Consider the following 25,576-nt stretch of genomic DNA (forward strand, 5'->3'; position numbering starts at 1 on the left):
TCACGGATTCTGCAGCAGCCCCTCCCACTGGATCGGCTGGGAGAAGACCTCCCTCTCTAGCCACATCTCATAGCTGTAGTGGAAGTCCTCAGGCAGCTCCACGCGCTGACCCAGCACGCTCTGCAGGCAGTTGTCCACGGGCGCGAAGTCTCCGTTCCTGTTCTTGTCGTAGCGGCGGCTGTTGAACTTCTCGATGCTCTCCCGCAGGGCGCACTCCTCCGCCTGGAAGTCCCAGGGCCGCGCGTCGATATCTGGGACGAGAGGAGGGGATATTTAATCAATCTCAAGGACCCTTCTTTTAATATATGTTTGAATGTTATTGATCTTTTCTTCCTTTTCTCCACCTTATTCTCTCCCTCTTTTTGCTTCTATCCACCTTTCTCTCTAACACTCATTGTGACAGATCACTTGCTCTCCCGCGAGGGATGGTGACCCTGACAAGTCTCCCCTTCTCTGTTGCTATGGCAACACAACCCAGACTGTTTGCCTGTGGCTGGTGGAGCATTGTATTTCACACAGTAGTCTCACAGACGGATACACAAACACACATGTGTTAACACACAATTAGAATTAACCTGAAATGCCATGTTTGGGTAAACAGTCCCTGTTCTATCAATCAGCTGTGTGTGTGAGGGTAGAGGAGGACTGCTGGGACTCATTACCTCCACGGCCACTTCATCTATGGAGATCTGAGAGGCCAAACTGTGCTGTGGCTCCAGGAGAATGACGAGTAAGGGCCAGTGTGTGTTCTGAGCACCACAGATTATCCCCAAATCTAATCTGATCTAGTCTAATCTAGTCTTTTTTTAAATCAGTTTCGTGATGATATAATACACTTGTTTTATCACCATAAATCATGAATGGGGGCTGTAACAAAGAAGAGGATCCCATCTGTACTAGCTGAGATGCTGTTTGAAAGAATGATAGAAACATACTATAAATTTATTTAGCTATTGTTATTTATTTTATTATTTGTATTTTATTATGTTCCCTTGTCCTTTCTTGGTTATTTAAGTCATTGTTTAGATATTTATAAACTCTGTACTATGAGTTAATGGCTGTATGATTTACTGAAAATTCCGTTGGGCTAAAAACCTTATGCTGCTGTGGATATTTAATCGGTTAATGTCTCAATTAGAATGTGAACCATTGTACCATTGTAAACTCAAAGTGAACAGTTGAAACACTTCATGAATCTGACATTTACCATTTCCGTAGGCCCAGTCGTCATTGAGCCTGTGGCGGACCTTCTGGTAGATGGCCGACATGGTCTTCATATTGCTCTTCCTCCACTGGCGGCCCAGGTACTTTGTCTGGATCTTAAGCAGTTTGAGAACGTAGAGCTGCATCATGGCCTGCTTCACCTTCAGAGCTCTCTTCAGGATGGGGGCCGACTTGAACACCACCAGCATCTGAAAAGGGAATGAAATTCTACCACAGGCACACTGCAGACAAAATTCCCATCTATGACCCCTAGCTGTTAAATCTCAATCTCAAAACTTGTTACAGGTAATGTGTGTTTTGCTGTCCTGCTTCACAACCTGTAAAACATCCAACCTGACTGCAGTTGACTGAAGTATTATAAGCTTGAATTTTTTAATACAAATGCAGAAAATCCGCATTTTTTTCTGAAGCAAATTCTACATTACTTCTACATTACTAAATTCAGTTGTTTTTTGCTGATTTGCAATGGATGGTTTCAAAGCGTGATAATGTGATTTATCAGATACATAGGGATGGATGGGTAGCTTTAACAGTGGAGCCAGTAGAAAGTCCCACCCTAATGAGGCTCTGCAGTGGTGCAGAATTACTCACCATTGTCCTGGAGTGTTTCCACTTGGTCAGCTTGTTCAATATTCTCAGCAGATTGATACAAGAAAACAGGTTTCTCCAACAGAATTGGTTGCTGTCTCCTGCTTCCTAAAACAACCCCACATAAAGTACACACAACAAGGTCATAATGACACATGGAAGGCTACTTTACGAGCTGGCCTTCATCCCAGGAGGATCAAACTGATTTCACGCTGACGGTGTTTCGACTCACCAGGCTCTCGGCCGTGAGCTCGGGCATCTCATGGACCACACAGTGGGGAAAGTCCAGCACACATATACTGCAATGAAAATGAATGAAAACTTTATGTGTGCTCATAGTTCACACAGTCCAGTTAACTTTTCAACATTACGCAGCCTGCACCTGAGCTAAAGCAGGCCTGGTCCTTTCCCCCTGCTGAGTAAGACTCCTGTCACCTAATTTGTGGCTTAATGTTTATTTTTTCTTTCACGCCTGAATCTCCTGTCATTGCATTGCTGCTGTGATGCCATCTGTGCCACCTCCTGGAAGCCTGCTGATGTACATTCATGCAAAACTGCAGCCATGCCAGTAATACTTGGTTACCTGTCTCACCAGCGGGTCCTCAAACACAAACCCTGCACATTTTTAAAGGTACAGTAAAAGCACTAAAGTGGTGTTCATTTCCAATATGAGGGTACACTGGAGATGTTTATAACTGTGTCTGCTGCACCAAACTTAGCCTGTCTTTTGTTAGACAGCAAGACGAGAAGTGCAGTGCGCAGAAAAAAGGATCTCACCTGTTTTTGGCACTGATATAGGACATGATGTTCTGATTGAAGAACTTGAGGATGAGTGGGATACAGTTGGCAAACACCAGGTGCTGGGAGACGATCTCGAACTGCAGGGAAAGAGGAGGCGGCAGTGTGGAATAGTTAGACAGTCTGGAGCAACAACTAAAAATGTAACTCCTCTTCATTTGAATTGTTACGTTTGGTCATAAAGGACTTTTTGGACGAGATAAAGGACATTTCTGATGTTGATGGGAGAAGGCCTGAAAGAAAAAATCCATATCTTAAGAAAGAACAGAGGAGGAAAATAATAATCCTGTGGCTGATAATCCTTTATCATTGACGAGATTGATGTATGGGGAAAAGGTCGAGAACCAGGGGTTTCTATTCTCATGCAGCAGCTATACAAATCCTTCACCTCATCCAAGAAGCTTTACTCAGATTAAAAACAGAAACAATTGTGCTGTTAAATCTATCATGAGCTCATATTTCAGCATTTCATTGACTGTGGGTTTTTAAAATGTGCTATATTTTGCCCTGTTTCCTGAATGTAATGCTTCCTTGAAGTTTCGTGAGGTTTTATCTAATAAATGTATCCTTATTATAATGTTGTTCTAAGTGTTTGTGAGGTTGTCAAATAATGTACAAGACTAATCGATCCTGAATTCGTATTCTGCTAATGCGTCTGCGTGTAATCTCCTTTTGTGGCAGCAGAGGGTGCTACCACTATGACTCTACAGAGCAGCCAATTAAAACAGCGTTAAGGAATGTCCCCGTCCCCATCCCACTGAGCCCGAGTACAACTGATAGTGGAAATAAAACAAGATATAAGCACTTGCAATGGGGCCAGATCCTCTTTAAAAAAGAGCAGATTTTAGACCAGACGCTCTCTTTCAATCTGTTTTCTGTCTTCATAGAGATGAACAGACTAGCTGTGAGTCTGTCAGGCTGATGGAGGAGGTTGTGAGATGTGAGAAGGGGGAGGACTGGAGGTGTGTGTGTGTGTGTGTGTGTGTGTGTGTGTGTGTGAGACCTGATAAATATGGTTGAGTTTGAAGTGCTTGAGGAGCAGCAGGAGCAGAGCAGAGATGGCCTTGACGATGATTTCCTTGTGACGGTTCACGTCAATTCCCAGCTTCATGCTCTGAAGGACTGTGATACTGGAGAACACACATACACAAACAGTGAGGCCCTAAGGTATCTAATAATAATACAGCTTTGTCTAAAAAGAAGAAGAATGTAACCATAAAGAGACAGACTGTTCTCCTTTGAAAACAAACAGATATTCTGATTAGTCTGTTGATGATGCATCGGAGGTTTTTCCAGCTACAACTGGCAGGCTAAACAAGCAGAGAAAGTACGGATTTCAGCCATGAAAATGTCAGACAGGGTGGTGAATTTTTTTTGAGTTTTTATTCTTTTTTCAACCGGGAGACTTCTGTCTTCTGGTTGAGTGTCAGCTAGTCTAAAGGTAGGCCATACTGCAGAGCAACAAGCCAGAGTAAGTGTATTTTGTATTTCATTAGCCCAAAAATGACAGAAAAAGTAGACTTTCCTTGCTGATAAATAGAAAAAGTTATGTGAAAATGTTCAACTCAAAAGTGAAGATGGTGCTCCTCAGAGAGTTGATTTTTCACTTTACATCCTATTGATCTAAATGTGGCTCTTGATGTCCGGAGATGCATAAAAAGAGTACCTTTGTAAAAAGATTAGAATAGTCAAACTGCAGCAGTCCCTCTACAGTACTTACGGCATCTCTTCAGGCAGAACATCAGCCAAGATGTTAATGGAGTCAGTTTTGGCTTTGGAGGTTGGAGCAGCAGCCAGCAGCAGCTTCAGGAGGGCGATCTGTCACAGGTAACACAACATTAGACCCAAGTGTAACAGGGAAAATGAACTGTGTGGTCACAACTTTTTAAGGCAAATGAAAACACATTTGGTAACAAGATAGTGTGAATCCAGGGTCCAATATGTGAGGAGGGATCATGTAAAATGTGGTATCAGAAGTACATTATGAGCCACTCACCACGTATTGGGAGAGGTTAGGAAGCATGCCCAGATACAACATCTCTGCTGGCGTCTCCTCCACCTCCTCCTCGCCCTACAAAACACAACACATAAAATCAGCCGCACAAGTGGTATACTGTATAAATTCAACAGCACACATTTCAGGAAACAAGAAGACAGTCTTGTTTCTAGCTTGATTAAAAATAAAAGAAATAGATTTACAAGGCTTTTCGGTGTCACGGTTGGGAAGGGAGTACAAAAATGTCATGGTGACATTACTGACCAGAGTCATAGGACACTGCTGCAGCTCCTCCTCCCTTTTCATCTGGACTTCAGCGATGGACACATATTTGTGCTGGAGAGAAGAAGAAAACAATATAACTCTAATTATATAAATATATAAATGTATATAAAGGTTGTTAGAAGAAGTGTTAATTAGCATTGCAAACTGACACCCAGAGGGGTATTCCTGTGTAACTACACTTCTCAGTTTGTTCAAACAGGAAGTATGGATTTTTAAGCGGGATGTCAATGTCAGGGTATTCAGCAGCAAGGGAGTATTGATTGGGAAACACTGCGGGCATAATGAGCCAAAGCAAAAGGAGAAAAAGAAGAGGGGTATTTGGAAATGTGAATCTGTGAATAATTGAAAAAAAGCCTGAGACTGAGAAATATCGAGAGAATAAGATGGTTTCCTTGCTCACCTGTTTAAGAGTCTTGACGCTCTCATGGATGGGTCTGGGTAGGCCCACCAGGGTCTCTATGTCACTATGAAACAATGAACAGTTACACCGGACTGAAAGTGGAAAAGAGTTTAAAGGATATTTTATTGTCTCAGATGAAATACCTACTTTCCCAGAGTAAAACCGATGAACTTGTTTCTGCTGGTCTCCAGGAAGTGCTCGATGTCTTTCTCCCTGTGCGTACAGAGACAGGCTGCAATCAGGTTTTGGGATTCATTTGAGAACACCTGCTGCCACAATTCTGCATATGAACGAGCAACTAAACCGACATTTTTCAAGGCGCACGTGTGCACACACCCACACAAACAAGTACAAGGGCACAGCACACTGCAGTAGCTTTCTCAGATCTCATCAGTCACACTGTGTGCTGCTCTCTGTGTGACGGGTTCAGAGCCTCCTACTTAATCAGCCCTGTATGTTGCAGCACTCCGATCCAAAGACAGAGAAATAAACACACTTAATGATCAGGTTCACTGAAGGATAGACAGAGTATAGGTTTTCTGATAATTAATGCCTCATAAAGTGTGTGTGTCCTCTCTCTCAGCTGCATTATTCATGTCCCCAAAGCAGAGGCAGCACCCCGGGAAGACACACATGCTACTGTCTGAAACAGACAGATGGAGAGCTTATTGCTAGATGATGGTGAGGAGAGAAAACTGGGAGAGAGTTTTCTAATTTTGTTTTAACTCCTCAAACGGTGGCCCAGAATTAGGGTGGGAAACTGACACCAGCTGCCAGCCAAATGGTGTTAAGTCCTGGCTGTGAGTGGGAAGTTTTCCCTGCTCTAGTGGTCAAAATGGCAGCTGGCCAACCATCATTTGGAGGTTTTATTCTGTGGAATGAGAGCAAAGTGCTTTTAAACTAATAAAAAAATCTGTCAAGGATCATTTTTAGCGGCTAAACTAATGAGTATCACTATTACTTTTCACAGAAAGGTCGGACTTCAGCTGTTTTTAATGTGCAGGATCTGTGTTAACACTTCCTTTCTGACTTTTAGGATTGTGTCAGAATATAATCAGTGTAATTTGTCCTGAAGTAAGGCAGAATCAAAACTGTAAGAGGGCACTTTTTCAAACTTTGAGAACAGGCATATAACTGCAGCTTCTAATTGTTAACCCTGTCAAAAGTTTTACACTTCATGGGTATTTATTTCAGACCCTTAAGTGCTGTTGAAAACAAAAGCAGAAATGAAAAGTGAGCAATTAACCTGACTTTAGGGGCCCAGGGAAGGCCCTTGGGGAAGTTGACCCTTTCTGTGGGAGGTCTGAGAGGAGGTGGAGGGGGCGGCGGCTGGATGATGACATCGCGGTCCAGGGGGTCCACCTCGCCCTCGATGCCGCTGTCCGTGTCCTCGGGGTCCTCCTCCTCGTCCCGGGCGTCGTCATTCTTAAAGGGGTCCCGCTCGTTGTACGTGTCCAGGCTGTCCTGCTTGACCAGGGGCTGGGAGGGAGAGAGAGGGAGGGGACAGGTGGTCAACTGCACTGGCGAGGACTGCTCATGTCAAGAGTCACATGACCTATAAACACACACCGGACTAATTAGCCCATCCCATTTATAAAATGTATCCAGAGGTAGAAACGGCAAAACTGAGAAATGACCCAAACTTTACCCTTTACCTCGCAAGCAAACTCATGCTGTAAAAACATGTCTTATAGTTTAAATATTTCACTCACTCTTCAATTAAGAGTTGGGACAAGCTGACGGAGAATATATACTGTGTGAGACAGTGTGGAATAAAATTATTTTAATAACTTATAACCTACCTAAAAGGTCAAGTTAAAGGAGACTACCGATTTCAGTTTGAGTTATGACCAACATACTGGTGTTTAGTTTGCACAATTCCCATTTATTTTGCAATGCATTATTAATACAGCATGATTTGATATCTCACATTACACACAATAGGCTACATTCAGACTGCAGCTATAGTCTAAGGGGAACAGATAAAGTGAGCTTCTTGCAGAAAAAGTGCTACAGAAAGCTGCTGCCAGAGTTATTTCTGGTATATCAGATATTGGCCACACTGAAAACATACTGTAAGCAGCAAATAATAACACTCAATTCCCATTTAGGGGAATAGATCAAAGTTAAGAATTAAGGTTTGCAGTGTGAATGTATCCTAAAGGACTGGTACACTCTTAAAAAGGAAACAACAATATAATCGTTTTTTAAAAATGGTTCAATATTTTGGGAAATATGCTCATTCTCTTTCTTGCAGAGTGAGATGAGAAAATCGATACCACACTCATATTTGTCTGACCGTAACCCCTTAAAAAGCCAGGAGACATTAGCTTAGCTTAGCATTAAGATTGGAAACAGGGAGAAACAGCTAGCCTGGTCCTGTCCAAAGATAGAAATAAATTCACCTACCACCTTACTAATCAACATGTTATATCTCATTTGTTTAATAAGTTGTGGTTTTACACTATGTGCTGGACCGTTGGCTGGGTGCAGTGGCTTCCGTTAGTTTCGGCTGGTTGCCAAGAAACAGAAACAACTCGTTTTTACACTTCGGCTGTCTCCTAGCTCTAGCCTCATATTTAGCACACAGATATGAGAGTGGTATCAATCTTTTCGTCAAAAATAGTTTTACGAATAGACTAAACGCAATGTGACATTTCCTCAAAGTGGCAGCAAAAGGACAGCTTTCTACACCAACCGCAAGCAACATTTCTGATTGAACTTACCACACATCTGCACTTGGAAAGATACAGGAAAATGCAAGCAAGGCCCAATAAAGCTAAGACTTTATAATGAGCGCTTATCTACAAACAAACCCATCTCAGTGCGAAACACACATCCACACACACAGTATCTCAGTTGAAACAATTTCTCAGATGAATGACTGTGGCAATAGTGCAAGCATCAGGCATGAGTCAGCGTTCTGGACATTAGTTGAGCTAGTGCAGTGCGATGTATGGTGCGCCAGTGGTAGTACTCACGCTGGACGAAGTGAGGAGTATAGTGAGTGTATGGCGGGGAGGAGGAGGGAGGGAGGAAGAGGTGAAACCGTGTTGTGAGCCATTCTCTATGGAGAAGCCATTCACTGCTATGTGGGAGGTAAAGCTAGTGTTTTTCTATCAGGGTTAGGGGACAACTGCTTTCAATGACATCCATTTAAGAGAGAGATCAACTGAATACCAAATACAACACCTACAGAAGAGAGAATGTGTTCGTGACGATCTCAATTCACCTCCTCAATGAATGCATTTTAAGGACATTGACCCCTAGTCCAGTGCAAGGTGATTTTTGAGGCCAAACCTGGTAGCAATGTGATGAAAACTACAGGGGGATGCTACTACAGTCGATGTCTGAAGTGACTGTCTTTATGGGACAGAGGATAGTGACCGCTCCAGCGCCAATGACAACAGCCAGCAAGTCAGCCCTGTCTCTCAAACCCCACCCCCCTGTACTGAGCAGGCAACAGAGGAGGAGGAGGAGAGAGGAGGAAGAGGAGAAAGAAATTAGGTGAGTAGAAGAGGGGAGGGACAGTATGAGGTGTTAGTGGATGGCAAGGAAGGAAAAGGAGATGAAAATAAGTGTGGAATAAGCATGGGAAGGAAGGAGGCAGGGAGAATAGGAGGATAGCAAGAAAGATGAGGAGCAAGAAGATGAAAGCAAGAAAAAGAAGAGAAATATGAGGAGGAAAAGAAAGGAGAGGGAACAAGTAGGAAGACTTAAGGGCATAAGTAGGATGGAAATAAGGCTTTTAAGTGTCAAGGGGAGAGGAGAAAATAGGCATGTATGGATGAGAAATTGAAGATAAGCATGAAATGAGGATAAGCAGAAGTAGAGGGAGAAAAATAGGAGAGACAAAAGCAAAGGTGAAAGAAGTAAATGGAAGAAAACATGCAGGTGGCGATGATTAAATCAAAGGAATAGTTCGACATTTTAGGAAATGCAGTGATTTGCTTTCTTCTCGAGAGACTTAGATGAGAATTCAGTAGATAAATACCACTGTCGTGTCTATACAGTAGATATAAGTCTTGTTGTCACTGTGCCATTGCCAGGCAACCAGCTGAGACTTTAGGAAGTCACTGCCGCGGATAAGAAGTAGTCCCTATAAAATCACAAATTATTGTTTTTACACTGCAGCGTTTGTGCGGATTGAACAAATGTTTTCAGTAACCTCATATTTAGCATTCAGACACAAAAGTGGTATCTATCTTCTCATCTTAATTCTCAGCAGAAATGTGAATAAGTGTATTTCCCAAAAGTCAAACTATTCCTTTAAGTATTGGAAATGAGGCAGAGAGTAGGATTGCACCGAAACCATTTGGGGCATAAAACTTTGTGTTTCTGATTCATTTCTTTCATAAAACACAAAACATTTTGCCTAATAGTTTGGAGTGTCTAGACAACATGCATGATATTCAACTTCCTTTGCCAGAATCATTTTAAATGTTTCGGTGCGTGAATTCATTTCAGAATCCCTAAATTTTGCTTTCTCAGGTTCGGTGCATCCTGATATGATTGGAGGGGGTGACATGACAGGAGGAGAAGAGGAGGACGAAAAGAAGAAAGAGAAGAGAAGGTGGCGGGGATGTGAGAGAGGAGTGCTAAAAGACCAGCTCAATGCAGAGATAAAATGCAGAAGGAAAAAGAGGGAATTTATGGGTAAAGACCTGCTTCTTGGGAAAGGGACTGTCTCCTTCCAAGCTATCAACAAAGGCACTCTGTGGGAACACAAGGAAGAGGGGCAATGAGAAACCAGAGGGCAATTACAGAGAGAGAGCCTGTCCACTCAAAGCTCTACTAAAAACAACGGACAACTGGAACTCTCAAAGCCGTCCCAGCACCAATATCATCTCTGGCATCGCTGACTTACAACAGAGAAGCAGTGATGTTGGCACTAAAGAACTTGTGGAAACCTTGACCCAGCAAAGAGCTGGAGGGTGAGTTACAGAAGGGATTCTATAGGATCACTTTACTGTTCGACAATAAAAAGGCAAATAATGGAAACATTAGTCTGAGATAGCCTTTGTAATGCCATGTTAGTACAGTTCAGTTACAATGTTAAAGGTACCAAACACACTTTTTCCCCTCTGTGTTACTGAGATAGATAAACAACTGGCACAACACTGGGACTATGTGGAACTGCGAGGGTACGATGAAGACATTAAATCCCTGACATATTAAAATGTTGCATTTACGTCCCTAAATATGTTAAAGTTAATTTGGAGAGAAGCACTGTGAGCAATCAAATAGGAAGTCAAATATAATGTGTTACAGTAAAGTAATGTGTGTTTTATCCATGCCACACTGCTGATAAGCTCTGAACATGTGTGTGTGGGGTGGTGGGTGTGGTCTGTACCCTGCGGCTGCGGCGGCCTCTCTTCTGCTGCTGCTGTTGTTCAATGAGCTCCATGGCAGAGGCCGGGGGCGAGGCTGCTCTCATGGCTCTGACCACCTTGATGCTGTCCTCCGGCAGCGGGGGCAGGTTGAGACGCTCCCGGCCCCGCACCTTCATCTCCTGGAGCTCCTCGAAACCCCCCAAGGTGAACTGAGGGATACGGATAGGAGACAGAAACACACACAGTGATTCACAGTGAATCAAGGAGAGTGAGGAGGAGGAGGAGGAGGATGCATCGTCATCAGCCCACAAATCACTCTGTAGAAGCTTTGAAGACATTCAAAATATTCGTATGCATATGTAATTATAATGCAATGGAAAGTATGTAAAAAAGTCTATACATGCAGTCTTGCAGCTATCTCAAGCAAGTTTAAAGTCGCATAGCATAGTGAAATGAATGAAAACCAATTGCTGCCTTTGGTGGTAACTGCTCAAAAGAAGTTGTGGACAAAAACATGCAAGACTCTCGTTATGGCGCAATGAGTAAATAGCAAACAGGAACATACTAACAAATGCACAAAAAACAAAGATGCAGAAATAAATGTATGTGTGTATGTGTCGATGTTTGTGCAGTTATAAGATTACTACAATAATACTACTAACCAGTATTGTCTTCCAGAGCAGCAGTAGTACTTTCTTCATGGGGAAGTGCGGGGCATTCATGCTGCAGAACTTGGTCACCATGGTGAAGAGGAGCAGGGCGAAGGGCTCGCCGTTGTACAGCGGTGAACCTGAGGGGTCAAAGGTCAAAGCACCAGTGTTTTTGGATTGGATGTATGGATATGTGAAGGCACCTGTTAAAAAATACTGTCCTGTGCTTTCGAGATACTAAAAGATGGCCATGAAGCAGTGATATTATTTATCTGTATTATACAAAAACCTGGTGGTGGTTGAATATGCATTTATAAATCATCTTTCAGTAAAGGTGGCCTGCATTTGTCCTACACACACATACACACCTAGCTCATTCTTGAAGGCCTCTCTGGCTGCTCTCCACTCAGGTCTGTCGTCCTCTGTTTGAACTCTAATGGTCTCCACCATCAGGTACATGATACTCAGTAGCACTCTGCAAGAAAAAGAAACACACAGGACTCAGCTTGACCATATGCGACGGTGTGTGTGTGTGTGTGTGTGTTAGGCAATTCACTGGTGCCTAAAAGGTCTGTAAGTACAAGAGACAATGATATGATGAAGGAAATGATGACGATGAAAGTTAAGTGCATGGAGCAGAGAACGATTTCATACAATCTACTTGGGCAAGTAGGAGAGGAAATTATTTCTGTGCTCTGCCAGGATAATGCACCATCCATTCACAATTACCTGATGTAAGCCAGGCGGTGTTTTGTGTATTAAATGCTTTGTTCACTCAACAAAGGCTCTCACTGTTTAAAATAACTATAATGGTTTTCAATTTTGCAGCAGTAATTAGGTGCAAATCTACTCCTCTAGCCTGTAATTATTTGTAAGTGCTCAACTGGGGAATGCAGAGACGGAGCTCCGTGTGTGTGCGTGTGTGTGTGTGTGAACATACAAGTGCCTATGTGTGTGTGTGTGTGCAGAGGGGTGTTCAGCCTATTTTGTTAAAAAAAAAAATCAATTCAATTAAGCAGAAGCAGAGGATGAATGTGAGGGACAAAGAGTATAATTAAATTCTGCAGATTAGGTGTGTATGTGTGTAAACACGTGTGCTTGGAAAATATTTTTGCACATTGTTCCTTTTTATGTGGAGTAAGCTGTGAGTGACGTGGTCACATTACTTACCTGAGCTCTGTGCTGTCTGCAAGAGAGATGGCCGGCTTCCTCACTGCACTGCTGCACGCCTGGTTGTTACTGCAGACACAAACACACAAATAAATAAATGCATCATTTTAGTGGTTCATTTGAAAAAGAAGAGCCAGTCCCTGTATACATACAATCAAATAAAAACACAGCCGAGAATATAGAAATCTACATGACCAAAATATAGATGATAAGGACATAATGATCCAGAGTTTTTAAACATCCATAAACCAGACTCTCATTCGAAATGTGATGTATTTTTCATGCTTTTTGTATAACCAGCCAGACCTGCAAAACACCACGTATGCTTTTGTCTGATTGGCTTGCTTATACTGCTTTGCTGTGCAGCATGGGGATAAGCCAGACTGTGCCACGATGCCTCAGAGCAGCTTATATAACAACAAAGAAGCGCTGGATCCCAACCGAGGGTGACACCAGCAGCAGCGAAGCCGACTTGAAGGAGCCGTTGCCACACCGCGTCCTCATCAGAGGGTTTGAAGTGCGCATCACAGACAGTGTGTTTCCTGTATTCCTGCATTTCAGTCTCTCTCAGTGTCTTTATATCCCCACAAACCTCCTCTCAATCGAGTGAGTTCCTCTTACCGTACAGAGGACATGGAGGATTTGGGAGGGAACAAGAGGACGTATTGAGGGACCACAGCTTCAAACATGGGAGGATTCTGAGATAATTCTGATCTTGTTAAGCGAGAAAGAAACATTGGCTCCATCAGGGCTTGAACCTATGACCTTTCAACATCGTGAAATCAGGCCATCAGGCCACCCTTCTGCCTTCAGATTTCAGGGTAAAGATTTCCTTTATCGGAGAAACATAATAGCACTTTTACCCTGTATTACAGCCCCCTCCCTTCCTTTATTGCCGCAGACCCTCGCCCAAGGAATGAAAAACTGTTCTGAGGGGTTGACTGCCCTGTCTATTTGTCTGGCTTTGCTTGCCCTTCATGTCCCGTTCTTGTACTCTCTATTGTAAATACATGAGTCGGTAGTCTTATCAAGCAAATCCAAGGTGAAAGTGACATTGCAGCATTGTTGCTGGCATTTTATTTCACCTGGCAGTTTTTTTTTATCTATTGTAAAGAAAAGAACATCCGCAGCATACTCGGTGTGTCCTACTCACTCTATCTCCATGCTCAGCAGCTCCAGCAGCGCCGTGAAGATGCCCATGTCGTAGAGCAGGAAGATGTTGTGTCTGGACCAGTGGAGCACATCCACCTCTGTGTCACACTCATCAAACACTCCTGGGGAAAAGGAAAGCACAGAACACAAGAGGTGTGTTGTTGTGCTATTCTTCATGTGTCCAATGTGTTTGCTCTTTACTTTGGGGTTTTCAGGTGATTGGCTAACTGACTGCTTTTAAATAATATACATTATATACTCTCTCTCACAGAATATGTGTTTGACATTGTATAATTATACATTATACTATACATGAAATGTGTGCAATAATGGCCATAATGTACTGGGCTTACACACCCTGAGCCAGGTAGAGGATGGCCCTTGCCACCTTCAGCCTCTTGTCTCTGTCCGTCACTTCCAGCGCGTCCAGCAGCCTCATCACATACGCCCTCTGCTCCTCCACCGTCAGCTCGATCCACCTCCTGCCTCGAGCTGCAGGAAGGACACGACAACACAGTGTCCAAGGTTATTTTCAGATTTTCAGACTGCAAATCATTTTAGTCATACCGTTACCTTGATCTAGATATTCACAGTAATCATGTTATAGTGTGTGTGTGTGTGTGTGTGTGTGTGTGTGTGTGTGTGTGTGTGTGTGTAAATATAGAGACTGATTGCTGCTTTGATCGGTCGGTCATTCGTTTTTCACATTATGTTCAGGCTCACCGCATCAGCTCTGGAAACAGCTGAAAGCTAAAGAGTGTTGAAGCATACAGAGCTGTAAATAACAGAGTGGCGTCGTGAGGAGAAAGGAGACGTTTATATAGTATGTACACAATAAAGCAAAATTATTAGCACTAGCACAAACTAAGTCTGACAAAGACCTCTACCAAAAAATACAGGGTTAAAATAAATGCACACCTTCTCTGGCAAAGATTCAAGCCTACTTCTTTTTTCACGGTGTAAGTCCTCTATTCTTAGACTCCTCATTTGATTACGCGGACAGTAATAGGTATTAAGCAGCGTACTGTCTACTCAAGTCAGGAAGACAAAAATGCTTTCTAATTTCAGCACTGTCCCCCCAAAAGTTCCTTTTCTTCAGTGAAAAGCTTAAATTAGCCATGTCGTGATAATCACAGTGATTTAGGCGAGTGACTGATTGGGAATTTATGGGTAGTGGTGGAAAACATTAATGAGCACACACACAAAGAGCACAAGTCAAACAGTGAAACCACCCTCTGACAACTAACATACAGTGCTCACTGAACACTAATGAAAAGACTGTGATGCAAAGAGGCAGCTCTGTGCTCTATCTCTGGAAAACAGCAGCCAGAGAAGCTCTCATCTAATCCTGCTATTCATTACCACTCAGCTTGGAGAGGAGGTGACAGATAAAGCTCGTCTCGCTCTTTCTCTAGACCAAATGGAAAGATGCTCTTGTTTCTATGATGTGTCACAGTGACATCAGACCTTTATGTCTTCTTGCTTTTTCTCAGTGATCGTTGTGATATGTTAGACAATATCATCACCCCAAAAAACCTGCCTCTGTTACAACCGAATGTACCAGATAGTGGGAACACGAGACAGACAAATGCATAAAATCGTGATCATTTCTACACAAGACAAGACAGTATGATTCAAAATATCAGGTAAGAAAACATTGTATTTAAGCATGATGTCTTGTTAGTTTGACATTAATTCATGTTGGAAAAGCCACTTTGTTATTGGTTACCAAACATTAAATCACATGGTTAGGATGGGCCCTCCCGTCTGCATCTGAGGGGATATTCATTCTTTGAACAGCTTAAAAGAGCAGAGCTTTGATGTCACCCTCGCCTCACACAGGTCGGCTTAAAACACCACAGCAGCACAGCTTGTGTTGCACTTCAGACAACTGAGCTGAACTGAGTTTTAACACATCCCTTTTACAGTTTTTAGTGTGAAGTTGAGGAGTGCAGGCTGGAGAGGTGAAATGGTTTCATGAGCACTGTTAAATCTGAAAAATAACAATCTAGTTTTTCAGTGGAAGGAAAAACTGTAAGTTGAAGTCTGTATGTTATGGCGTATTCACATTTCACGGGCATCTCGCCCATTAATGTGTGTGTGGTGACGACTGAAAGTTCAAATTTGATGAACTGCGCTGACCTTTGTGGGCGCAGCCAATGGCTGTTGACCATTGCTTGAACTGAAAGATGGACAAAAAAAATGTATTACATGAGTTTCTGAATTTCCATAACAACACAATACAATATAACTTTATTAATCCATGGAGGCAATTACATTTTGGGCATAAGTAGAAACAGACAATTACAAGCAAATGAGTTGTTTGGGATTATACGGAGCGAATAAAAAACAATAAAAGAAGTTATAAAAGTCAATTTGGCATTTAATTATTTCATGTGCCAAGCTCCAGATAGAGCACAGAATTGACCTTCAGTTCCTTGTTCACCAGGCGGATGGCTTCTTAGCTACATTAGCGTTGTAGCTAACTTCAGTATTAGTAGCAATGTTACAGAGTCACAGGGGGTTCCTGAGTGGTAAATACTGCGCCGACCAACGCTGACCGCTGCAATGTGAATACGCCATTACGTTATTTATTCATTTCACTTGCAATCCCCTGCAACACACATTTTTCGTGTGTGTGTACTGTGTTGTGAACATTTCGTTTAGTTAACCTTCACCATCTTACTATACTGGAGCCAACAGGGACATTCAGAGCTGAACAAAAGGACTCCGTCCTGTTCGGTCAGTCAACAGCAGTCACGCTGCTGGAGGAGCCATCAAGGTCTCTGTGATAAACAGCAACAACAAAAGGCAGCAGCTCCAGTCTACTGCAGTAGACTTCTGTGTGTTTGATATGGCACAGCAAAGCAGGGTGTTGACAGAGTGTGAGCATTTGTGACCCCATTTTGTGTCTCAAACACACTGCAGACAGCGACACACCTGGTATCCTACAGGTAATCTAAACAGATTAAGGGATGTGCAAAAAGCTTAATCACAGCCATTTAACAGACTTTATAATCTCAGACACACACACACACACGCACAAGGACATGCACACGCGCGCACACACACACACACACATACACACACACAGTACCATGGCTCCTGAAGTCCTCCTCAAAGTAGTCTCTGTTCAGGGCAAACTCTGGCTCCTCTGTGTAACTGTAGAGCTCTGTGGACAGAATACAGTGCAATAGAATTAGAGCTGGAACAATTAGTTAATTAATCGATTAGTCGACAGACAATTAACCAGCAACTATGTCCATTAATCATTTAAGTCATTTTTCAAGCAAAAACTCCAATTGCTCTCTGGTTACTGCTTCTCCAATTGGAGGACTTTTCTTGGTATTTTTCACAATTTTTGGACATTTTTTAACTAAAACATCGCCAACAGATAATGAACAGTTGGACAGTTACAATAGAATGGAGCAGAATAGAACAGAGTAGAAACAGGTAAACTCCTGCAGGTACACTGCGCTATCCTCCAAACAGAACAGACAAACTTCGAGCTCCGGTCTCCTCAGTGGTGATCTCATCTGTTTCATGCACACTCTAACAATTCGTCATGTTGCCATGCGTCTCCTCCTGTTCTGAGAGCAGTCGTCATTCCTCGACCCTGAGGTGCTGTCGCTAGAAAGCCGCTGTGACTGTCTGTCTGTTTGTGTGTGTTTGCCAACGTGACTAACACTCTTGGCAAATCAGCTGCGGCTTGCCATCTACCAGGAGGACAATCATTCTGACTTCAAATCAATGTTGTTATTCAACATTTTTCTCTGCACACCACCTGGCTCTCAGAAGAAAAGTTGGTGCCGGAGACGAGAGGACTCTAAATCAAACACGTGAAATAAACTATTGTACTAAAGTGCAATCAGAAACATCTATCAGCATTGTTGAATTTTGCTCTCATTAATGCGTCTTTTGGCATCTTAAAACCAAGCTCTAAGTCAAACAGGAGCTACTACCAGATACACAGCTGTTGGAATAATTCGGCAGTTTTGAATGTATAATCATAGTGCTTAGGATCACTCATTAGTCACACAATGTGTCATACTATGTCTCGAAAACATGTCAAGACTAGAGGATTTTGTTCTGTGTCTTCAGCAGTGTGTCAGCTTATTGTCTTGTTTTTAGCAATAACACTGTAACATGAAACAGCTGAAGAAAACCTGAGGAATGCACATGCAGATTTTATTTTTTTCCCTAATCAATAGCACATTGTAGTCTGTATGCTAAGTAGAAACAGAGGTATTATTGCAGGAATTATGTGGGTGTCACACATAAGAACAAAGCATCATTTTAGCTGTAAGTCTGACTCAGTTCGACATGAAAAAGTGAATATGATGAAAAAGAGAGTATGATAAAAGCTCCTGAAAGTGCAGACGGATTCAAGCAAGTAACCAGGCCAGACGTGTGCATAAAGGTAGCATCCTAACCTACACAAAACAATGCTAACATGCTGGTGCTAAACCGGTATACTTTTTATGCTATAGTTTAGTTTAGCGTGTTAGCATGCTAACATTTACTAGGCTGATGGGGATGTCATTAGTTTTGCGAATACTGGTCACAAACTAAAAAAGGTTTTCATTTCGACTAGATGGTGGCGCCAAAAAGGAAAAGTCAGGGGGTCGTCATTAGAATTCATCCTCTGGGCACCATGGATATCTCTGCAAAACTTCATGCCTATCCATCCAATAGCTGACATATTTCAGACTGGACCAAGTTAGTTGGCCACCCAACAGACCGGCATTACCATGCTGCTGGCATGGCTAAAAAATTACATCCACCAATCATGGGAGAACCAGATTCTGGTAAACAATATGTACCAGACATGGTAGCAGAATCACAAAAAAATACCTACATAAATTGATTTAACTAGATCATATCTTTTGTGCATTTAGTAAAATCATATCATTCCAGCAAAGAGTAGGTACACTGAATGCAGCGACTACTGTTTGAGAGAAGCAAACAGGGTGCAAGCTTCTGTTGCAATCATCTGCGACATAAAGCATCATTTTCTAACCATTTTGAAGAGTAGTCTGGTGCTCTTGCGAGTTTAGTAGCTGGTCAGTCTTACCTGAAAGCTCAGCTGTCAGTGTGTCTGTGTCTCCATACTCAAACTCCAGGTTGGGAGACTCCATGGAGCTCTGTGAAGAACAACAACGCACATGAGCATACACATTATAGCACGACACTGAATTCAGCTAATCACAGATGTCCTGACACCCACATGCAAACAGATACTCAAACATACTGTAGGCTATTCACATTTTGCAACACCCACCGCCACTACTCTCTACTCCATTTGCTGTCACACACGTACACACTTCAACTCCACACATCAACCCACACACACACTCATCAGGCTCGTTCACAGTTTTGCCTCATCATGAGTTTCGATTGGCTGCTGAATCTCCAGGCAGCGTTGATTAGTTATTTACATTTGCTTTCCTCTCAGATCCTCTTATCCAGAGAAACTCTCTATGGGCAAACACAGTTACTGCTTTAATCAGTCTGACAGTTAAAGGATGCTCTCCCAAAAAAAAAGTAGCCCATCCAGATGACTGGGTGGAGCAATAAAAGAAGTGAGGAAAGAGTCAACATGGCCCCTGTTTCATAGGAGATTAGCTCCAGTATCCAGCCGAGGGTCTCTCTTGGTCCTGACTTTAGCCTCACCCTGTGATTAGCACGTGCCCACCGCACGGAGAGCACACATTAAGTTTCTAGGAACGCACTCACTGGCTTTGTGCAATTGTACAACTTTTAGCTGCTACTTTGTAAATCCAAAATATCAACTCTTCATTGTTTTTAGTTTGATGAAAGTGGATTCTGAATGGGTTTCAAAACTTTCCCAACCCACTGAAGAGCATGTGATCCATATACACATGCACACACACAGTTAGTGCACCACCTTAGAGCGAGACCTTAAGGTTAGAGAAAAGGTCTTGATGATGACTATACAAATCGTCTGGGAAACATAAAACAGCTTTCATACTGCTCAGCTTTGTGGTAACTATCATGATATTCAGAACCTTGAGAGTGTAACCTGTTTAAGATAAACGCCTGGGACAAATAGAAGCTCAGTAGTAGAAAGAGAATCAGCCTGGTGACTGCAACATTCTTGGTTTGTATCTCTTTATCTTTTGGTTGGGAGACGTGAACTGATGAAATTTCCCTAAAGGGATGATTAAAGATTCATTTTAAGTTAATGAGAATAAGAAAAACACCCTCGTGGCAGCACTGGAAGTCTCCAAGCTGCGAGTGTTAGATGTGGTTAACCCTGTGAAAACTGCCCCAGGGCCAGGACTGTAAATAAGGATGTGCTCTGAGTCAGCTATCTTGGTTAAACAACTCTACGTGCTGCTACTCTATGTAACTGTCTCCTATAAATACCTGCTGCAACCGAGTCAGCGTGGACTGAAATACACAGGACGTCAGCCGGCGGTTTGTTTGTGACACTGAGCCGTAGCAATGAGATTTGATATCATTACTGCGCTTGTAAACCAGGAAATGAGAACCACTCTGGAGCGCAGACGATTCAACAAAATTGCCCATAACTCTTGAGTGCAAGTGAAGAAAGCCTGTTGGTCTTTGTTGCCAGGTGCTCCCTCACTTTCACTTTCATAATCTGCTCTGAAAATCATCATGCATTAAGTGGCATTTTATTTTGGATAATATGGCAGCTCTATGCTGTCAAACCTCTACATGATTTGCTGATCCATGAAGAAGCTCGTCTTGATTAGGTGAGGCTATAAAAGGTACATTTCATTGATTTGTCTTTATCTTTAGTTCCCTCCTCAGTCCCTTCAGCTTCCTACACTACACAGAAATGTGAAAATCATAATATCACCATTGTGTTACATCTTTTATGGAGCGTGTATAACTGCCCAATATTTATCCAGCTGCAAGACGCCAATCACCAGTCTCACTACTAGCTGTCATATAATTATATGTTGAAATCATTAGACCATTTAGGAGAATTAATTGTTTCAGTCATTCATGCAGTGAAAAGCTTGGTCACACCTTCAGAAATACAAAGACTTGCTTGCTTTATGTATTAGCAGAAAATAACATATGTTGGGGATCTTGTGGTCAAACTATGAACTATTTATTATTCTAGTTAACCATTTGTACATGGTATATTTTTCTCTGTACAGAACGAATGCATGCTCAATACGAATGACATTAAACTCACTGTAAAACATTCAATCTTTGGATACAGAAACATCAATGCCAATAAGAATCAGTAATGTAGAGTTTTTAACAGCCAGCTCTATTAAAGGCTTTTATCAAGTGAACTCTGTGCCTTCCTATGAGGAACAGATATACAGTAGCTATTCCAACACCAACATTCATCCATTGCTGCCACTGCACAATCCATTCCTATTCATCCTGCTGTCTGATGGTTCAGCCTGTTAATAAAAAATGACACTAGTCATTATTTTCATTCATTCACTAATGTGAAAATGGCAAGTGTCCATTGTGAAACATGCCCATCACAAATTGTCAGAGCCCAAGGTGTTGTGTCCAAATGTCTTGTTTTGTCCAACCAACAGACCATCAAACTTGAACACATTACACTGTATCCATTATACTAGTCTTTTTCTTTCATTTTTATCTAACAAAACAAAATAACAAAGAATGATGATCAGGGTTATCTCGGCATGGACGTGGAGACTTGAAATCTATAACGGAAAGTCTATATCACAAACAGAGCGTCGAATGAAAAGATGCTAATGCATTATGGGCATTGACCCATACTAGACTAAAAGTTACAATAGCTCAGCTGAATTACCTTCAAGTCATTAACCATTTATTCTGTTGTATGCTTATCACAAATTGTCAGAGGTGACCAAACAATAGTTGATATGAAAAGAAATTATATAAAACAGAGAAAAGCAGCAAATTATCACATTTGATAAAATGGAACCTGCTATTTGTTCTTAAATTATTATTAATTGATTATCATAGATTATCATCAATAGTTTTCTGTCCATCGAGTCATCCGTTAATCAACCAGTAGTTTCATAGATAATAATAATAGAAAGGCGAAAAAAGCAGCCAATCCTCACATTTGAGAAGCTGGAACCAGAGAATGTTTGACAATGTTTTGCTTGATAAATGACACGGTGATCAAAGCCAATGTCAGTTACTTTTAGATTAACTGATTAATCGAACAAGCAGCCTCGTGCACCATCCATCTGGTGAAGAGCTCACTGTCACCCAGGGACACACCGAAGTGGCAGCTCTTTCCAAACCCAACTAAGATGTTTCTTTAATTCCCGTGAGCATCAACAGAGACAACCCTGCCTGCCTCTCTCTCCGTGCTTCTACTGCTGCACCTCTCCCTCCTCCTCACTCCTTCATCTCCTCACCCAGTCTCCCTCCAGCCCCCCCTCTCTGCCGCCAGCTGATAACGAAAGCCGTCCTCGCTCCAAAACTGGCACAGCTCATGTGCTTCCACACTCTGCGCCACATCGGTGTGCAAACACTGGGCACAATGTCAAGCCAGGCCACCCCCACTCCTACCAACATATGCCACATAGACAAGAGATGGCCGCTGTGCCCGGCACAAATGACAGACAATTCTCATACATGAGTGAATCACATTCGAGGTTAACTTAACAGACAGATGCTGGGGCCCCGTTCTAGTGCAGTGGCCAGGGAGCATCAACATCAACACATGGCTCTGACGTTAAGTGCTTTCAACATCCATGTCATTCACCCCCCACACACCATCAACAACAGCCCCTCGTCCCAGAATCCAATGGCTGTGACATGAATATGCTCTAATTCCCTCAAAAACCCTTCAGTGTGCTCATACAGAAACACACACACGTCATGGTGTTATCGACTGGGTTCTGTCCCGCTTGACTGTCTCGGATGTATCTGAGGCCGAGCAACCCCAGGAATGAAAACCCCTCTTCTTCTAATTTTTTCATGAGGGGATGAATTATGGCTGCGTGGCACTAAAAGAAGCATCATCAGACCTAACGCGAGCCATTTCATGTCTAGAAAAGCAGAGCAGACTTACTGGTTTAACTGGATCTGCGGGCGAGTCTAAGACTCTTTGATGGGATTAACGGAAATAGATCAATCTAGCATTTTTTCACTTCATTGTTTAGTCTATAAAATGTCAGAAAGTAGTCCGACCAGCAACCCAAATATCTTCAGTTTACGATGATATAAAACAGAGAAAAGCAGCAAATCCTCACATTTGAGAAGTATTACTTAAACAATAATATTAATAATCAAAATCATTGCCCATTAATTTTCTTTTAATTGACTAAATCCATAAGTCATTTCAGCTCCAAACTATTGTCAGTTGAGCATTTTGCAAAGGACATGAATCAAAATCTAAAAACTGTCATTAATAGCAATCGATTAGTCGATTAGTCGATAGACAGAAAATCAATCTGCAAGTATTTTGATAATCGATTAATCGTTTCATGCAAAAATGCAAACCAATTGATGGTTCCAGGTTCTCAAATATGACAATGTGCTGCTTTTCTTTGTCCTATATGATATGTTAAATTGGATCTTTTAGGTTTGAGCTGCTGGTCTAATACAACGAGCACAGTGAATCAGTCACAATGGGCTCTATATAAAACAATAATCAGCATTTTTCATAATTTCCGTCATGTTATTGACAAAAAGATTCACTGATGAATCTAGAAAATAGTTTGTAGGTTAATCAGTAACGAAAAGGATTCTTAGTTAGCTTTGTTTTAAAAGAAACCGATCATGCTGTTAAAAATATAAATTCAAGCGTAGAATGAATTCAGTGTGTAAGCTATAAAAAGTTTAAAATAATGACAAATCACATGACACCAGAGGCCAAAGTCAAGTCTTAAATGAGTCACTTAAACCCATTTATAATGATATGAAAGAATAACTCTTTGCCTTTGTGAAGCCTTATTGATGGGCTACATGATGAATTACTTTAAAGACAGATCTAAATTGAAAGTGGTTTGGTTTTAGGCAACAAATCAATGAACTGAAGGAGACAAGCCAATGTCAACTATGAGGGATAAGGATATCATGATGTATGGGATAATTACCTAAAGAGAATGAAAATCCATAGCTGTTAAATCACCATTATATTCAGGTAGGTGTGTTTGGTTGTGGTGGTGAGGTCCTGACAGCAGCAGTCACATTTCACCACCTGCATTCTCCACGTTGAGCACCGCTGTAGGATCACTGCTGGGTTATTTATAGGAGCCGGTTGCCAAAATAACACCTCGGTGTCTGCCTGCCTGTCTGCATGCATTCATGCTTTCGAGCCAAGACAGCGACTCACTGCATGGAAAGGACATTCAGCCGGTCTGAAAGCTCCCCAGCAACAACACACACCCGGACACACACACACCTCCAGTGCGCTCCTACACCATAAGCTCTAGTAACCGACTGTCCCCGAACAGCTCTCCGATTTACCTCCGACTCCTTCTGCTGATCCTTGAACACATCTTTCCCTTTCGGCCTCTGTCTGTCGCCGTTATCGTTAAGGCTATTAATGATAGGTACCTCCATGTCCTCCGCCTGCATCTTTCTCGGTCGCCTCACTTCCTCCTCCGCGGATAGTGCATACCGGTCCGGTGGAAGAGCTGTGACTGCACCGCACCAGGAGGAGCAAGCCGGCTCCGGAGCCCAAGTTCGAAGATCTCCTCCTCCTCCTGCCTCCTGGCTCCAGCTACACCCCCCCCCCCCCTCCCAACCCAGTCTGTTTGGTTCGCTGTCCCTGTGCGCCCCGAGAGGGCGGGGTTAGAGAGTCATCGTGACAGCAGTGAGAAGCATCAGCTGACAACATGAAAGTAAAACAAGGTGGGTTGAAGATGCGAAATGACTAATACACTTCATATCAAAATAATGGCCGGGGTTAAATACTTGTAACTCCCAAGATGTCAGCTTGGAGATACAAGGATTTGGCCTGACATTGTACTCAAACACATGAACACGATCCTCTAGATATCAAATGGGAATCCTATAAATATGTTAAATAGTTGAAAAGTAGAGATTTAACATGAGTATCATACAAACATTTAACATTTTTACTTGAGGTGATGTCAAGGTCTATAAATGAAAGTTAATGGTTGAAAATTGTACAGTTTAACACTGGGTTACATAGGCTACATGCATCGTTTCCTGTGGATCCCTTCTATGTTGAATGGCGGACTCTGCCACTAACTGTGAAAACTACAGATAGCTAATTATAGAATGTAAATACATTGAATGGCTCAGGCCAAACTGTGTAACAGATAAGTTGTAAATTACAATAAAGGTTGATTATTAATCAATTTACCAGCTTTGGCTGACGGATGATGTTTCCCACCAGCTGTGTCAAACTGAATTAACATAAAACAAGATTTTCTCCGTGGTAATAAAATGTCTGGTAACACAATCTGCTGTCAGGGGTCCAGATCAGTTCACGTATCTGCATCTTAATTTGTGCGACTCCCCCAGTTTTAATGTTAGATGGAGATGGAGGTGGGGCTCCCCCCTGCAGCCACTTCACCTCCCGTCACCCTCCCTTAAGAGGGGGCAAGTGAATTATTGATATGGGGAGGTGGGGGTTGGTGTGTAGGTTACCAAACACTCCTACCTACCAACACACACAAAGCCCTGTGACTGTGAAAACCACTTAAGATGACATGATTGGATCGAACAGTTGAATTTAGGCGTGAGCTTCTGGTGGAAAGTGACCACATGGCATTGCAGCGGGGGGGGGGGGGGGGGGGGGTGTGAGGGGACAAGTTCATGATTTAGATAATTATTCACTGGTGTTTGAATCAATTAAGACCCAAGTCTGATAAACCTATACATTTAATTAAGACATCATTGATATGCTGTGGATGAATTGCAGGAGTGGGGAGGTTTTAAGTGACTGATGAACCCTTCAGCAAAGCATTCATCCCCCAGTTGCTACAGGATTCGATTGGGTCATGAAGGTAAATAAAGTGCTAAAAGCATTCTTGCTCAGCAGATT

The 25,576-nt window shown here is 42.3% G+C and overlaps 1 protein-coding gene across 1 annotated transcript; it reads right to left on the bottom strand.

Annotated features, from left to right (window-relative positions):
- On the bottom strand, window positions 1-24,138 carry strip2 (striatin interacting protein 2). The gene is made up of 22 exons (XM_070928824.1): window positions 24,028-24,138; window positions 18,671-18,740; window positions 16,694-16,768; window positions 13,954-14,088; window positions 13,598-13,718; window positions 12,445-12,513; window positions 11,643-11,749; window positions 11,287-11,414; window positions 10,645-10,833; window positions 9,956-10,006; window positions 6,538-6,770; window positions 5,439-5,504; window positions 5,292-5,355; window positions 4,871-4,942; window positions 4,607-4,681; window positions 4,331-4,428; window positions 3,614-3,740; window positions 2,590-2,690; window positions 2,045-2,111; window positions 1,816-1,920; window positions 1,208-1,412; window positions 1-251 (listed from the first exon to the last, which is right to left on the bottom strand). Exons 1-22 carry the CDS (start codon window positions 24,136-24,138, stop codon window positions 1-3), a joined length of 2,520 nt encoding a protein of 839 aa, XP_070784925.1.
- Window positions 24,139-25,576: the final 1,438 nt, after the last annotated feature.

Source organism: Enoplosus armatus, chromosome 22 (genome assembly GCF_043641665.1).
Source record: "Enoplosus armatus isolate fEnoArm2 chromosome 22, fEnoArm2.hap1, whole genome shotgun sequence".
Classification (NCBI taxonomy): Eukaryota; Metazoa; Chordata; class Actinopteri; order Centrarchiformes; family Enoplosidae; genus Enoplosus; species Enoplosus armatus.

What these genes read in the sequence shown, in the direction of transcription:
- strip2 (XM_070928824.1), bottom strand. Translation starts at nt 24,138, where the DNA reads ATGCAGGCGGAGGACATGGAGGTACCTATCATTAATAGCCTTAACGAT. An exon ending in GGCCTTCAAGAATGAGCTAG is followed by an intron (nt 11,415 to 11,642) that starts GTGTGTATGTGT and finishes TTGACCCCTCAG; the next exon opens with GTTCACCGCTGTACAACGGC. An exon ending in AGCAGTGTCCTATGACTCTG is followed by an intron (nt 4,682 to 4,870) that starts GTCAGTAATGTC and finishes TGTGTTTTGTAG; the next exon opens with GGCGAGGAGGAGGTGGAGGA.